The sequence below is a fragment of the Haliotis rufescens genome, unplaced genomic scaffold (genome assembly GCF_023055435.1).
Source record: "Haliotis rufescens isolate VD_foot unplaced genomic scaffold, xgHalRufe1.0.p SCAF_19, whole genome shotgun sequence".
In the NCBI taxonomy this organism is placed as follows: domain Eukaryota; kingdom Metazoa; phylum Mollusca; class Gastropoda; order Lepetellida; family Haliotidae; genus Haliotis; species Haliotis rufescens.
The window spans coordinates 5458280-5476437 of NW_025963879.1; the positions used below are offsets into that span (position 1 = coordinate 5458280).

General features: G+C 43.9%; 1 protein-coding gene across 1 annotated transcript in view; it reads left to right on the forward strand.

Moving 5' to 3' along the window:
* LOC124148422 (vacuolar protein sorting-associated protein 35-like) overlaps positions 1–18158 on the forward strand; it is a 100200-nt gene that overhangs the window by 13555 nt on the left and 68487 nt on the right. The window contains exons 4-7 of the mRNA XM_046519506.2: positions 3789–3912; positions 8269–8451; positions 16789–17008; positions 17546–17629. Of these exons, the coding sequence (XP_046375462.1) occupies positions 3789–3912; positions 8269–8451; positions 16789–17008; positions 17546–17629 (611 nt within the window). The remainder of the gene's footprint in view (positions 1–3788; positions 3913–8268; positions 8452–16788; positions 17009–17545; positions 17630–18158) is intronic.

The window sequence follows — 18158 nt, forward strand, 5'->3', positions numbered from 1 at the left end:
GCGCGGTTTTGAGGTCTTGTGGAATGCCTGGCGTCGGCCAAGGCAGGCCACTTGACCTCGGGGACGATCTGAGACCGGGCTCCGGCTCCGGCTCGAGGTCGCTCCCCAGCGAAGGGGGGCGGGCGCTGGCCCGTTCACTTCCTCCGCACCTTTACCCTAGCGGAGTCAGATGCCTTCTCCGAGGCCGAGGCTCCCGCTAGTGGATCCATGGCCCAGAGCCAGGTGGGTTCCCTTGAACCCCCGGCACCTCGGGACCGGGACTCGGCTTCGGGCAGGGGGCAGCCCGGGGATGTGAAGGCCCAGGCCTTCTGGCGTCCTTTTCCTACCTCGTCCACTTACTCTCTCAAGGATGAGTCGATTACGGTCGGCTCGGAATCGAGAGATGAGGAGTGGATGGAGGAGGGAGGGGATGACTCGGAGGCTTCGGGAACGTTCTCCTTCGCATCCTCGTTGAGGCACGTATGGGATAAGATTGTTCAGGTACTGCCTCAGGTGGCTGTGCCTATGCCTGAGTCGGATCCGACTGAGTTCCGCCTTCCGGGGCACACCTTCGCTCCTAGCAAGGTCATCGACCCTCTGCTTTCGGGTGCCCGCAGGAAGTTTGACCTGCCGGAATTTATTAAGCGGTACCCTTGGCAGAGGACGGTGATTTCGAGGTGCCAGTGGTCGACGAGTGCGTCTGAATTTTTGTCACCCTGGGGGGGTCTTCGACCCCCACCTTAGCTAAGGCCAAGCAGAGCCGGCAGTTGCCCCCCTTTCCCATGTGCGGTGTGGAGTTGAAGGCTGCTTACGTTTGCTTCGAGGAGCAATACCGTAATGCATGCCAACAGCTACCCGTACACTCCACATATCTGTCTGCTGTACAGAGGGAGCTAGTGGGAGAGGCGCCGGCTGACTCTTCGGAGTTGGCTGCTCAACTTACAGAGGTTCATAGTCATCTCACGCGGGACGCTACCCATAGCTGTGCCTCGCAGATGATGTGCACTGTTATGGGCATGCGCAGGTTGTGGATGACAGTATCTAAGTACTCGACTTCCACACGCCAAGACCTCCTAGCTTTGCCATATAAGATGGGTGCTACCCTCCCTGGGGCTCAGCAGGTGGTCAGAGAGGCCGCTCAAATGTATGCCTCCATCAAGGACTCTAAGGCCTTGTTGGAGATACCTAGCGTTAAACCGCGTAAGCGGGCCTCTCCGTTTGACTCCTCCCATGCTGACGCTCAGGCTCAGAAGTCCACACCTGCCTCGAAGCAGCCGCTTCGGGTTCACATTAGCGCCCGAAGAGCCCCGGGTGGACCCACAGTCGCAAGTTATCGAACTGCCGACAGCAGGGGTCCACTGCCTCAAGCCGGATGTCCCCGTAGGCGGCCGACTGTCTCTATTCCTGAAGGAATGGGAGACAGTTACATCCAATCCCTGGACCCTGTACACTCTAAGGGATGGCCACTTGCCTCGGTGGAAACATCATCCGTCCCCCTTCTCCGGGATAAAGCACACTCCTGTGCCTGCTACCCGAGAGAAGGCGGAATTCCTCCGTGCCGAGGTCGACGCACTTCTTATGAAGGCGGCGATCGAAACTGGTTCCCATGGGACAGGAAAGCGAGGGCTTCTACTTGACATATTTCCTAGTCACCAAAAAAGACAGAGGGTTCAGACCTATTCTCAATCTGAGAAGGCTGAGCAAACTTATAGAGGTACCGTCCTTCAGGATGGAGACACTGCGCTCAGTGATCTCAGCTGTCGAGACAGGAGAATGGCTAACGTCAATAGACCTAAAAGACGCCTATCTCCACGTACCCATACACCCCGAGTTCAAGAAATACCTCAGGTTTTCTTTCGACAGGAGGTGTTATCATTTCAGGGTTCTACCATTCGGGATCGCCACGGCCCCGAGGGTGTTCACCAAGCTGATGTTGATTCCTGCCCAAGTGGCCAGGTCGAAAGGTTGGTTCTGCCACCCGTTTCTCGACGACTGGTTACTCAGAGCTCTATCGCAATCCCTCAGTCAGATAGCTACACAAGAAGTGATAGACATTCTGATCACTCTAGGGTGGATAGTCAATCTCAATAGTCAAGGTCAGAAGTGTTACTTCCCAGTTTCTTCTGTCCACGAGACACACTGCTCGTACATGGCCCCAGTTACTGGGCAACATGGCGGCGACAGTGGATGTGGTTTGGCGGGCGCGCTTGAGAATGAGACCCATTCAACAAGCGCTCCATCGACTTTGGGTGCACTCCGAAGATCTCGAGACTGTTCTCGAGACTCCGCAGTGGCTCATTACACACCTTCAGTGGTGGACCGAGGTCCGAAATCTGTCCCGGGGGCTCCCCCTCGACACTCCCGTTCCGTCTCTCACAGTTAAAACAGACGCGTCACTCTCCGGCTGGGGAGGCGTTCTGAACAATCACACTGCCTCGGGACTATGGTCCCAGCAGGAGATCAAACTGCATATCAATATGCTAGAACTGAGAGCGGTCAGGTTGGTGTTCTAACGCTTCCTGGATCTGCCTGGACAACCAAACGACGATGACTTACATCCGGAAACAAGGGGAAACGGTGTCACCGTCGCTTCTCCATGAGGCGTGGCAGTTCCTCCTATGGTGCGACTCACACGATATCAGGGTGAAACCTGTTTATCTCCCGGGGGTGGACAACGTCCGTGCGGACGCTCTGTCTCGCCGGATCCTCACTCCTCACGAGTGGAGGCTCGACCCAGGGATATTCGGGATTATCTCCCAGTTATATGGGTCGTTCCAGGTGGATCTGTTTGCGTCTGGAGTAAATCACCAGACACCAACGTTCTGCTCCCGAGTCCCCGACCCGAGGTCGGTGGCACCGAACGCCTTCCAGCTAGATTTGACGGACAGAATCCTGTGGGCATTCCCCCCAGTACCTCTGATCTCCAAGGTCCTATCTCAGCTAGCCACTCAGCCTGCGCGACTACTTGTGCTCCTGGCACCTCTTTGGTCGGCGCAGAGCTGGTTTCCAGTAGTACTCCGGTTTCTGGCTCAGCCTCCTGTTCTATTACCTTTATGACCGGACCTCCTATCCCAGAACGGGGCCCTCCACCCGAATCCCAGGATTCAGTGGGTGGCTTGGCCACTGTCAGGAATCGCCTCCAGAAGAGCGGTATTCCTGCATGAGTTGCAGACACAATACTGGCTTCGCGGAGGGATTCGACAAACGTTCAGTACGAGGATTGAGGATTGATTGGCCTGCTATGCGCACTGGTGTGTCGATAGAGGGATTGCAGATCCCTTTTCTGCAGATCTCGTAGCCGTGCTTGAGTTCCTCCAGTTGCGACTAGATGACGGCCTAGCCGCATCAACAGTCCGGGGGTACTCTACAGCTATCGCAGCTTTTCACGTCCCTGTGGACGGGGCACTTCTGGGTGCGCACCCATTAGTGCAGCGCTTTTTAGCAGGTGTGGGGCGGATCAGCCCCCCTTGGGACTTGTCAATCGTTCTTGATTGGCTGTCTGGTCCTTCCTTTCGGGATCTGTCGTCTCTCTCTCTTCAGCTGTTGAGCTGGAGGACGGCGTTCCTTGTGGCAGGAACGTCCGGCAGACGGGTAGGTTCAAATGAAACTAGATTTGTTTCTAGAATATAACTATAAGTCCATTCAATGTCTTGACCAAATATTTGCAGAGGTACCAGTCTAGCTACAAACTTTTGTATCATAAGAGTTTAGGAACTTTTGACGTTACACTCAAAAGAACATACACTAGCGGCAGATATGAGTTTTCATGATTGTGTCAGTTGTGTCTTTATGACTTTAACACTTGCCAGACATGGCCATTTCTGATGAACTCCGTCATCTGGAGGGGTATCTGGTGGAGGAGTTTCAGCGAGGACGCAAGGTTGCCGACTTGTATGAGCTGGTTCAGTATGCAGGGAACATTGTTCCCCGATTGTGAGTAACACAGCCTTTCACATTGCTTTGAGTGCTTATAGTTAGCAGACATTGCCACATAATTTCCTCAAACATGTTAGGGGCTTCCTACTTCGTGTGCTTCCTATATATAATTAGGCATAGGACAGACTCACAGATTATCACAACAGCTTCCAAAAGGCTTATCACAATTTCACTTGTTCGGACTCAAATTTGCCCCAAGCTCAATATGTCCCAAGCTCAATATGCCCCAAGCTCACTATGCCTGATCTCAAAAGTTGGTTCTAATTTTGATAACAAAGTAACCAGAAACATCACACAAATATCAGGAAAATTGGTTTTGATTTATGAGAAATTAAAGCAGTTTTTCATCAGCAATGCTAAACTATAAATAACTCCCCACTTTATGATTTGTTAACATGTAATAGTATTTTGCAGAATGTTTTGGACATGATATGATTCAACAGGAATTACTTATAACTTATTTAGAGACCTGGGACTGTGGTTGAAGTCCTCTTCATTGGATGTCATTTGTTATCCCCCGCCCCAATGATATAGAAATGGGTTCCGTGCGTGCGTGCGTGCGTGCGTGCTTGCGGAACTGGTGCCTTTGCTATTTAGGAATTTTATATATTTTTATTTTTTACGTTTCCTTTGCAACAAGTTGGACTTAGGTTCTATAAGGGTGCTGTTTGTTTCCGGAGCGTAACTCAAAAACCGTTAAATGATTTCTTACAAAACTTTGCATGTTTACCAGACACATACTGAACTGGTGCCTTTTGCTATATAGCACTTTTAGAATTTTTTATTGTTTATGTTTCCATGACATTAAGTTGGATTTAAGTTTTAATATAGGATTGGTTTACTTAAGTAGTATATAAAATAAACTGTTAAATATTTCCTTGCCAAACATTGCATGTCTATATATAAAGTGCATACTGAACAAGTGCCATTTGATATTAAGGAGTTTTAGAAATGTTTATTTTAGAATTTCTATTGCAGCTATTTTGACATGGGCTAAGAGAAATGTTGGGTCAGTTACCTGGTTTGGGACCATAACGTGTTAAAATGGGCGGGGGGATATAGATGACTTTGTCAACTATACGCTTGTTGAAATACCCCTAATCATTATGGTTGGATAGAAATGTAACCCCTCAGGGACATGGTGATTGGATTGTTTTTTGTGGATAATAAGATGACTGAGATGTATCTGGATTCCTTTCTGTATTTCATAGCTTGATATTTCCATTTATCTGTCATGTCAATAAACCTGTTTGACAGCTTCAAGGATGTAAACAGGAAACAATATTTTTCCACTGGTTATTGGATTCTTTTTCCAGATGTAAAGTTTTCTCCTCTTGACTGTACAGCAAATGGGTCTTATCTTTGCCGCATTATGTTCAGTTTCATATGCTCAAAACAGAAATGAGGCAACTAAAATGAATAATTCCTGCCAAATACCCTACCTCTATTACCTCATTGCCATAAATCCTGTATTTTGGCTCACTGGCTGTCACACTATAATATCTTTAGATTTTCAACAGACAGAAGTCCCTCTTCACTGTCCATAATCAGTTGTGCAAGAAATTATATATTGCTGCCCAAGGCTCTTACACAAGAGTTTTATGTAGTACATTATTAGTAGTTAACACACTGTAGTTAATCTTCAGTTGGCTTACTCCTGCTATGCATGAGGATCATGTCAAGGAAACATGAAGCGATGTCCCCAAAGCGATATTTCAAATAAGAATTTAACACTAACCTGTATAGCTTTACCCTTCAAAACTAGACGTAAAACTTACAAGACCTACATGGACAAACAAGGAATAATTAACATAAAAGTAATGCAGTATACAACTAAAGGTTTAAGAGTTTAGCGTTTAAAGGGGATTTATTTGAATGAAGTGGTGAATGGGATGTGAAAATGCGATGTGAAGACCCCTACAAGGTTGTTCGGATCGGCCCTGTAAGATACGTAATGTAATAATAAACATGATCCGTATGGAAATTATGATGGCACCAGATAATAACAATACTAATAAAACATTTACATTACAGTTCTTTCCTTTTGGCAGACATACTTCAACAAGTCCCTCTAGATATACACATTATCATGCCTCATCTCAGGGACGCAGGTTCAAACCTCTCTATACATAAGTACAAAGAATAGCCCTGCACAATAAAATATGCCATAAATAAATACACTATAACTACAATATACTATATTAAATACATGATACATATACAACTTGTATTCATTTATAACAATATTACAGAATATATACATGACATATCTAAGCCAAGTATATAAGTAAGTTGAATTAAGAATACATTACCATATCATAATTCCATGCCAGCTAAGGTACTATATACAACAAATACATAGTAAAATGCATAGTACTCTAACCTAAGTTTCTAGATCAATAAAGTACTAATGACACAGTGAAGAAAAGATGCTCTCAGAACATGTGCAGAGCCATATGCTGACTGGCCAGCTTAAGTTGTGACCAGGATATTTTCATGGTTGAAGAGATCCTGCAGAGAACAATAACAACCTACCGGTACCCACAGGCAAAGCCTCTGGTCGACAATAGCCGTGACACCAACAAGGAGTGGCTGAACTACCCAAACTATTTACAGAAGCTAGCTTACGTGTGTATTAGAAGATTGTGCAAGTGCTGAAGTTAACACAAGCTTTTAAGGAAATAAATATAAATATTTCAGTGAAGATTATTCATTTATTCATCTTAGTTCAATATACTGATACTTTAAAATCTAACAACATACTATTTACATGCATACAGTAACACACGATGTATGCTTAAGCTGCTATGAGAGGGTCTGCTATGAAGGATCTAAACCAAAGTTCTATGTTCAATTTAGGCCAGACTACTTGTTTATGATTGATTTTTGTAAATGTAAGAATTGTATTTTGTTCTTTGAAAGGTAATCTGAATATAATGTCATGTTTGTTAAGCCAGTCCATCTTCTTTGTTGCAGATAATCATTTTGTACACAAATTGTTTCACAATGAGCTCCACTTTGTTTTATTGAATGGTGGAGGATCTGTAACCCAGTTGTTAAGAATGTGCTCCACGTCCATCTGTCCATCATGTGTTTCATCATGTGTGTCAGAACTCGGAAACCATTCAATATTTTATTACAAAATGTTGCAAACCTATTTAGGGATTTCAGGAAATTTTATTTTGCCCCTTTGCATAACAACATGTTGGACGTGAAATTACTGGTAGGTTAAAATTTGGCTTAGGTTTATTATTAACTCGAAAAGCATTTAATATTTATTTATCCCTGTTTGCTCAGATATCAGTCTAGCAATGAACTAGTGCCTTTTTCTTTTTAAGAATTTTGGAGAAAAGAAAATCCTGTTTCCATGACAATAGATTAGTTTTCAGTTCAGATCAGTGAAAGGTTCATTTCCTGTTCATAACTAGTGATTTGTATTTCCACCCATCAGTCAAGTGGTCAACTGTAAACTTTTACAACTCTATGTAAATATATCATCTTTAGTGATCTTATCACAGTTAACACACCCTACAAAGAGCTTACTTCCAATACCAATAAGTTATTGCAACTCACCCAACAACAGCTTAACCTTCTCCTCACAGAGGCTGTGCACCACCACCAGTCCAGGTTTCTACCTCTTCTCATTCTTGGCTCCAGTCACACACACACCCCACTGTACGCTGCTTCACATTTAAGATGACCAAAGATTGAGAAGAGGTAGAACCAAGTGACAGCATCATAGCATTATTGAGAAGGCTTTGTCAATGGGCATGGCTGTTGTTACATGAGTTGAGAATTTGTCAGTTTGATCAGTTTTGGATCCTATGTTAAGCAGTAACTCTTTAGTTTAGAACAAGTCCCAGGTGGCGGTTGTGATCAGGGGCTTGAAGTTTCATTCAACGCATATCATATTTGATGCTTGTTTTTCTTAAAGTGTCATCTTGTAAACATGTACAGGTCATAACAGACCTGTGAACGTGAGATGTAGATATCTCATATATATGTATAGTCTGATACTCTTTGAAATTTCTCAATTTATAAGTGATCAAAGGCCTGAGATTGTGCTGGAAGGTATAACTTTAACAAAAATTCAGGGATTTGGGCGTAACCCAATTTGTGTCTAAGTTTAGCATCAACACTGAAGAAGTTCTATCATCAACCAATTAGTCAGTATGAAGGTGGTTTAGAGGTCACATGATTTAAGTAATTAGGCTTCAGACGATATGATCATTGATCAATTGCTGACTATGGCAATATCATAATATGGCTATCTCATAATACAGAAAACACATTATTTCATTTTTATGCTACAGATGTTAGAATACAGTTGAACAATTTTCTTTCAATTTTCAGGTATCTGCTGATAACTGTTGGAGTGGTGTATATTAAAGCAAATGAATTATCCAGACGAGACATTTTAAAGGATCTAGTAGAAATGTGTCGTGGTGTGCAGCATCCCTTGAGAGGACTTTTTCTGCGCAACTATCTACTGCAGTGTACCAAAAATGTCTTGCCTGACACCGAGGAGGATGCAAGGTATTTTTGACTAGACATTAGTACTGTGCAGGGCCCCATTCCACAATGCGATCGTAGTGCAATGACAATCGTAAGTCTGTGTTTAGTCCTGGGAGTTACAATCACCTTAACAGTACAATTGCTTTGTGGAACGGGGTCCAGGGCACTGACTCCTGTAGTGTCAGTCTGTGACTAGTCAGAAATCCAGTGTGTTAAATGTTTGTTTGGCCTTGTAGGCTTAGCTGTGACAGATAGTCCATATATGAACACAAACAGCGCACTGACTGCAGTGTTGTAACATGGTACTGGTAGTTATAAACAGACCCAGGAAAAAGGGCTGCTGCAATTGGTTTTCTCGACAACACAGTGGCCTCTGTGAAAGGACGGATGGAGTGGAAGGACGATGGCTCGATCCCTTGACCTAGCCTAGCACTTGGGATTAAGGGGGAAAAAAAAACACCTGGCAAAAGTGACGACTAGTACAAACAGCCGCTCACCCATGTGCATACCTGTTTCTATATAAGTACAATAATCTTAAACACTACCTTAAACCCCATTTCACCTCACCTTACATCATCCCTGATAAGTTGCGGTAGGGCAACCTTGTGGTTATAGTGTCTATATGTAGTGTTATGAAGTCCCATTTCTGGTGTGCCTCTCTCTCTCTTATACCACGATCCAGACAACAAATTTATCTCACATGAACATGTTTTAATGTGACATTGTCAAAGAATTAACACAAATTCAAAACTGATAGAAAACAGCCGTTTGATTGAGCTGAGGATAACTTGTGCTATATCATGTCACTTCAATTGACTTGGACAAAGAGTGCAGCTTTTTGCTTTGAAGTGGCGTATAAGGGATTTATTCTGCCTCCCAGAAATCCATGTGCAGCCTGTATTGCTCCTGGCAGGGTATAAGAGATTTATTTGCTAGCTGAGAAATTTATTACCCTCCAAGGCAGGTTACACAGTATTTTATAAAGATAAATCAGATCTCTTCCTGACATAGAGGCATGATAATGTCGATAATCAGGCAATATGTATATTGACCTATTCATTCAGGCAATGTATATATTGCCTGAAACATGAGACTGGATTTTGGACATTGACTGAAATGAATTTGACTTCTTTAACCTAATTTCTGCATTTTAATTTGGATCTATTTTTATCTTACAAAGATCAAAGGAACTTCTTTAAGTAATTAAAAATGATTCCACATTGAATTGATTGGTTCTTCAAACATGAAAGAGTCCTTTTGAGGAGACGAAGCTCTCAGTGCTGGATGAAGAGATGCATAAGATCAAGGAGATAGCTCTGGCAAAGAAGAATTCCCCGGTCATGAGGGGGATGCCATCTGTCAATTCTTCATTCACAGCTGTAGGGCAATCTTCATTCACAGCCATAGGACCTTCTTCAGATGACTAACAAGCTGCGCCGTATGGCCGGCCAGCCAGCCAACCACCCAGCCGACCAGTCGCCCATAAGCCAGCAGACTTTGATTTACCGTGAGACAATACCGTACAAAAGCCTCACGGAATCCCAGGACCAGCTGTCCATGGCAACCCAGCTGTCCACGGCAACCAAGCCATCCATGGCAAATTAGGACACTGTACGATGGTAACACAGACTTCATGGGCCTGCCTTTCATGGTAACACAGCCGACCGACAAGCCGCCAAGCCAGCCAGCCATTAAGACACCGTATGGTCGTCACACTGACTCCATGGGCCAGCCGCCCACAGCTACCTAGCTGACCGACCAATTATCCAGCCAGCCGACCGTTAGGACTCCATGCCGACTGTCCAGCCACTCGGCTTACCGTAGGATCTTCATCAACTGGCAGCTCTCAAGCCAGCTGCATGGACTACACAGTATCCAGTCAACCGTTCTACCGACCGGTCAGCCGACCGAGAGGACAGCCACCATATGGCTACCGCTACTCACAGACCATCGCAAGCCGCACAGGGGCTAATAATACCAAACTCATGGACACCGGAGGACGACGAACCCCACGGGGTAGACGAGGAGTACAACAATTACCCTACCCCAATGGGAGCTACCGAAGGTCACTCGGAGGCAGGAGCCGGGGCGAAGATCAGGCTGATGATTCACCCCAGTGAGACTACACCAAAGGTTACACCTTTTAGAGTTGATAGAAGAACTCTACCATCTTATGCCTGTACTCAAACCTCCAGTGACACAGACTTCGCCAACCCAGATGCCGGAATATCGGGGATGTCATGCTCCTACATCGTCTCAACACATCCATCAGACATTACCTTGGCCCAGTTACACTGGCAAGGTAATTGACCAGATGTCTGACAGTCTACTCAAGCTCAAGCACGATGAACGACTACCTTTACCTCCAATAAAGCAGAAGTTATACAGGAAGCATGAGGCTCCACTTCCGGAATTCCCAAGTATGGAAGAAGATTTCCACAAGTTGGTATGCAACCCCAACACTAGCATCTACTACAACTACTATGCAGATTAAGGATCTGACATCGGTTTCCAGATACTATATGGATGTTGGCGCTTACATTAATTGGTTTGTTGCCAGAATCAGACACATCATTCCACCATTATAGCCATCCTATGAAGGAATAACTGGAGACACGCCAATGACTATTAGTACTGATCAAGTCGGACTCATCCATAGCCTTCTAGATACTATTGTCAGGATGCAAGAAGACTCCTCCCAAGTCTGGATGTCTCCACAACTCCTATGGCTACAGATCCGATCCAGAGCTGTTTCTAACCAGACCAAGAGGTTGATAATGACACAACCTATATCAGCTACCACAACATTCAATGGAAAATTGGGACACATGACAGATGAAGTGAGACAAGACACTGCAGATCAATTCCAAACTTCAACTATCAACTTAGCTGCTAAAGTCCACGGATCATCCCATCCATAGAAGCGTCCCTGGGACTACAAATCTTCATCATCCAAACAGCTTCCTAAGAAGAAGTTTGTCCCCTCCGGGAAGGATTCATTCCGTACCGAGTCGGGGATACGACAAGGGACAATCTTCTTAGGAATCTTTTTCTTCAGCCAGACTACAAGAAACAAGGATATAATCGCCGTTGAAGATCTGGAGGCAGAGGCGAACACAGGTTCTGACTTCAAATACCAACCCCTCCAAATTATAGACCCTTTCGACTTGGTTATGTCTATGGACTGCGATTTACGCCTACCGTCTTTCAACATAGTGCTGACTCTGGGACCAGCGGGAGGGTGCCTTCTGTCATACACTGAAAATTGGAAGCAAGTTACACCCGATCACTGTATTCTAGACGTCGTGGCTCACGGGTACAAGCTACACATCAGGAAACATCCTATCCTGAAGACACACGCCGTCAGATGCAGATTTCATCTAGTCATAGCCAAGCTTGCAGCAGCAGATTTGGCCGTCAGGAAGCTACTCAAGAAGCAAGCCATTCGGAGACTAATGGAGACCAACAACACCAAGGGATATTTTCTCCGGTCTTCTTAGTCCTGAAGAAGAATACAACTGAAATGAGGATGATCATCGACCTAAAGACTCTAAACAAAAGACACTGGTACCTCTGCTAAAGTTCCACGTGAATTCCCTACGGAAGTTACGGTCACCGCTGAAGACAGGAGACTGGCCTATCAGCCTAGATTTACAAGATGCTTATCTTCTCATCCGGTTGGGGCGGTCGGATAGCCTAGTGGTTAAAGCGTTCGCTCGTCACGCCCAAGACCCGGGTTCGATTCCCGACATGGGTACAATGTGTGAAGCCCATTTCTGGTGTCCCCTGCCGTGATATTGTTGGAATATTGCTAAAAGCGGCATAAAACCATACTCACTCACTTACTCACTCACTTTCGTCCGGTTACACCCATCCTCACAGAAATATCTATGCTTAGCGATCAATTGCCAACGCTATGAAGTTCAAGTCCTTTGTTATTCAATAGGATTACAGCGCCAGTCATCAAGTTTGTTCACATCCAGCCAGTTTGAATCCATGGTTACCTGGAGGATTTCCAAGCTGTAGACCAAGAGAAAGCTCAACTGCATCAGAACATGATATTCTTGGTCCAACTTATGACCTACCTAGGCTTCCTAGTCGATCCTTCCAAGTCCGAGACTACTCCGGTTCATAAGACATCATATACATCCAGATTCCAGCTAGACAGGGGGATACCTATGCCCACCAGAGGATCGATTCAACAAGACTATCAAGATGATTCAATCACTCTCAAGTCAACCCAGCAAGTCGATGAGGTGGTGGATGTCTCTTCTAGGAAACTTCAGGATATGACCTTAAGAGGAAGGCTGATGCTACGTCCTCTACAGACATGGATCAACTCTATACAATCTCACAGCCAAGCGTTCCAGACTCAGTTACCACCCAGATTACTACGAGACCTCCATTGGTGGAATCACAGAGAGCATGTGATGAGCGGCATCCCACTGACTTGTCCGAAGCCCAAACACCATCTATTCACAGACGCGTCAGATTCGGGATGGGGAGCCAATATGGACAACCTCACAGTACAGGGATCGTTGAACTTGGAAGAGAAGAACCTTTATATCCACTGCAGGGAAATGAAGGCCATCTATTACACCATCCTGGAATGGAAGATACATCTTTAGCAATCATCCGTTCTCATAGCCACAGACAACACCACAGTAGTGGCCTATATTCAGAAGCAGGGAGGAACCAGATCCAGCTCTCTGATGACGGAGACTACACCATTGTTTGCCTTGGCAGACTCCTTCAATTGCCAGATGGAAGCAAGACATATACCCAGGAAACTGAACATACTGGTCGACAGCCTTTATCGCCTGGCAACGGAATGGACTTTACTTCCACGGATAACCAAGTTATGGGACACACCACACCTGGATCTATTTTGCCACTTGCTACAACAACCAACTTCCTGTTTATGTCAGTCCAGTTCCCGACCCAAGAGCTCACCAGATCGACACACTATTGATGGATTGAACGAATCTGTTTGCTAACGCATTCCCACCATGGTCTCTCCTAGACAAAGTCATCCACAAGGTGGAGGAGACGGATTACATAATAATACTGATAGGTCCAATATGTCCCAACAGGGCATGCTTCCCCAGACTACTAAGCCTACTAATGGAGGAACCTGTCCAGTTACCTCATCGTCGAGATCTGCTATGACAACCCAAGTCCAACATTTTCCACGACAATCTACCCAGCCTACATCTAACTAACCTCTTGGAAGTTATCATGCAGAAGATGCTCTGGGCTTGCCTCAGAAGCTGTAGCAAGATCGTGGAGACCTTCATCCTCCCTTATACAGTCAAGTCTCGTTAATCCGACACTCGTTAATCCGACACTCGGCTTTATCCGACACAAATGATGGGAACCGATTGATTCAGCGCTATTTAGTCCCGTTAATCCGACATTCTCGCACTCCGACTCCGACACACCTAATTTGCAACGAATTACTGAAATCACTCATTAATCAGTCTCGTTAATCCGACACAGTGGTCAGCGTACTCCGTGGTCATCTGCCCGCGAGTACACAACCCCGTGTTTTGACACGCACCGGCTGCAGAGATTAACTTGAACAATTAACACTAGATGCTGGGATCATAAAGAATTTCAAGCTTTATTATAAGAAACAAATGAAATTACACCTCGACAATGTTGATGCTGAAGAACCACCAGCCCTAGACGTCAAGCGAACAGGGGACTTTGAGAAATGTGCCTTCAAAATGTGAGAAACAGAAAACACTGACAGACTATTTTAAGTAGATGAAGCAAGTTGTTAAGACAGTAGCACTTGCATTTACACGAGGAAACACACGGTTATTATCTATCGTGAAGATGTCCGATTTTCGATCACAAATCACTTAATTTTAGTTAATCCGACATACTCGTTAATCCAACACAATCATGTGCAACCAACGATGTCGGATTAACGAGACTTGACAACAGATGGGATAAGTTTGTCCAGTGGTGAAGTCGACAAGGGATCATAACTAATGCTACATCCATCCCTATGGTAGCGGATTTTCTGCTACATCTATGTCAAGACAACACATTCTGACATGGGACGATAGAAGGTTATAGATCAGCCCTTCCCTCTGTTCTTCAACATGACAGATTATCAACCGGAAACCACTACTAGAAGATGTTTGCACACCTTGTATGTTCCCCAAGTGCAAACTATCTGTGGTACTATCAGCATTGTTAACAGAACCTTAACGAGCCCATGGCTAAAGCTACCCTACCCGAAAAAGCCGGAAAAGCGTCTACTAGCCATGGCAACAGCAGCAAGAGTTTCAGATTTACATGCCTTTGACTATTCTAGTCTCACCCATGATCAACATTGGGCCTCAATAATTCTAAGATCGTTCCCAGACTTCGTAGCCAAGAATCATTCTACCACTATGGGACCATTGGGCCATAGACACTATACAATTCCTATATTCACTATACAACAAGGACATCACCAAGGCTACAATAGCAGGATAGATAAAAGCTACAGATGTATCAAGTTATACACAGGCTCAGAAATCTACGCCACGTCTTGGATCCTGCTCAGCTCACGAAATCAGAGACCTAGCCAAGACTCTTGCTTCATGGACATGAGTCTCAGTAGAACAAGAGGTTTCTAGCTGTTAGTGGGCCTCATGAAACACCTTCACCAGCTTTTACTTGCGTGACATGCAGTAGTTTTACCCCTTCTGTCAAGGGGGTGGGGTGGGGTGAGGATCCGACACCAGCAGCATCAGAGGGTGAGTACACCCTTGATTATTCTGTCTATTAGGTGTAGGATGGATTAGAAGCACCCTGAATATCAACTTTTTATTTGATTTTATTGTTTGTTTGTTGTTTAACGCCACACTCAGTAATATTCCAGCTATATGACGGCGGTCTGTAAATAATCAAATCTGGACCAGACAATGGACTGTCTCCATTAGACTGGAAGTAACATCATCACCGGAAGGGAGAACATAACCGGAAGTGACGTCAGCAACAAAAATAGCAGAACAGGGTCCATCTTATCAGGAAATGATGTCTTTGGGTAGTAATAGACCTAGAGAGACATCATTTTCTAGAAAAGGGGAAGTGACATCATACCCGGAAGTGACATCACAACCAGAAGTGATGTCATCACTGGAAGTGTGTTATCACCGGTATGAGAGTCACAAATCCAAATTTAACAAGAAATGACGTCATTAAGCAAAAACAAATGAGAAATGACATCATTATTACAATCAAGATCAGCAAATATAAGGGTAATTCTAGTGAAAATATCACATATTTGACTGATTCTTGACACATTTCTGATTTCAAGTTCTCAGGGGGAATTTCAGAGGAAATTATCTCAAGTAGGATTAGAATCAGTAAATGATGGTTTACTGTCAATTACACAGGGAGTTACTAGAGACAGATCCCACCGGGTCCCTCTGGTATATTCTGGCAGAGATGTAATAGACGTAGAAGTTTCGTAAGAATTATCAGACAATGATTATCATTGTTAAAAATTCTAAGAATACTACCTCTATTACATCCGAAGTACTCCCTCCCACCTCCCCAATTCATCTACCTCTAGTCGTAGATGAGGGAAAAAAGTGATGTTGGCACTGTTATGATGTCATGGCTTGGGTAGTTACGAGACTACTTGGCGACAACTAGTTGTGTGTGTAATTGACAGCGAAGAGGACGTCAGTTGAAAATCTGAAAATTTTAGTTAGTGTGATTGAAGCCAAAATACAGGATTTATGGCAGAAATGTAATAGAGGTAGTATTGTTCGATGTTGTTGAAAATAATATTTGGTCTTTCATTTGATCAATGTTTTGTCATAACAAATTCATTGGCAAAAGCCAACAGAAGACAGAGCTACATGCCCCAATAGTGGGGTGATGTAACAACTCAATTAACAATGTCAATATTGGGTGTGACCACCATTTGCATTGACACAGGCAAGGCTGTGCTGGTGCATTTGAAAACAGCCTGTGAAATGTTCCAATTGTCAACTGAAGATTGACCCAAGCATCACATATACGTTGTTTTGACCCTTGCAATACCTTCAGCGCTGTCCTGATGAAGCCAAACTCATCTGTGAACAGTGTACTGTCCCAGCCTTGTCTTCTGAAACTCAGATACTGTCTACACCAAGTTTGGCATTCCCAATGGATGTTGAAGCAAAATTGGGCTTATTGCTGAACGTGGTGGCAAGATGTTGTGCTCGCACAACCGGTTGCATGGGGCTCTGCCACTAATTGGTTTTAACCCAGGAATTGTCCGAGCTGTAAAAGAAAAGATTAGATAAGTTACAGAGCTTTGTGACACAATGTTTAGAGAACTACTTGATTCTATTTCATATTTTGCAGTTCTGGAGAACATGAAAGTGGAACTGTTGATGATTCTATTGACTTCATCTTGCTCAACTTTGCTGAGATGAACAAACTATGGGTACGAATGCAACACCAGGGCCATTCTCGCGACCGTGAGCGTAGGGAGCAGGAAAGGAGGGAGTTGCGGATCCTGGTGGGAACAAATCTGGTTCGTCTCAGTCAGCTGGAGTGTATTCATGTTGATAAATATAAAAAGGTTGGTACAGATACATATGCAATGTAAGGATACCAACACAAATAATTCATTCTCCTATCACATGTTATATAATATATTTCATTGTTCTCAAGATCAGTGGTCAACTGGTATTTTGACACATCTCCAGACAATAATTTCAACAAATGAAGCTTATCAATGCCATCTTCAAAAGATATTCCACATGTGTTATCCTCAAATCTTGATCTAGATCTATAAATTTGATGTTCATGGCATGAAATAGAAGGGACTGCAATATTTAATGCAGATATATATTAAATATATAATATTCGATATATTCGATATATTAATAAGGTTGGTGTTATATAATCCAGTCAATTAGTATTTAAATCTCTGTATCTGCAAACTGACACTTTGCATGAAAGATCCCAGCTTTGATGTCTCTAAATATTGCTCACAGAATTTGAATCTGACTTTAAACAAGCCTGCCATTATTTCTGCATAACTCAGGTGAGCTACAGAACCTTATGTATGTTTAGTCTGGACACTTTATGTATTAGTGCATTGTTGTCATTTTAGCATGTGTTGCCTGGAGTTCTTGAGCAAATAGTCAACTGCCGTGATCCTATTGCTCAGGAGTACCTAATGGAGTGCATCATTCAGGTAAATCAACAGGATCATATCAAACCTGTTTTTCTTTGGCTGAATAGTAAATTACTTTGTTCTAAGGGACAACTGAAGCATAAATCAGCAATGTGAATGGTGGCTGCTTGGTGTGTTTGCCCCAATCTGACAACCGTCATGTAACAATAAAAAATAACAAAATACTGACAACCTGTACAGTCATTGAATATCATTTGAATAAGTCATATTTAGAATTACATCCTTTTGATTTTCACAGAAATCAGATCACATGTCAACAGGAAAAGTTAACTTTGTAAAGAAAAAGCAAACAGCATTTTCAATCGAGCTTCTGTGACTCCATACTATAATCATCATATTACAGTCTTGGTGATATTGTTTGCTGATTTGTTTTTTTTAGTGTTCCAAGGTAGGGCTACACACAATATTTTCATGACACATTTTAGGCTAGCGGTCATCCACTCTAAGGGGGATATGGATCTGATAAGAGTAACCTCTGTATAAGGTAAAAAGGTTAAAGGTTACCATAGGCCATGTTTTGAAACAACGT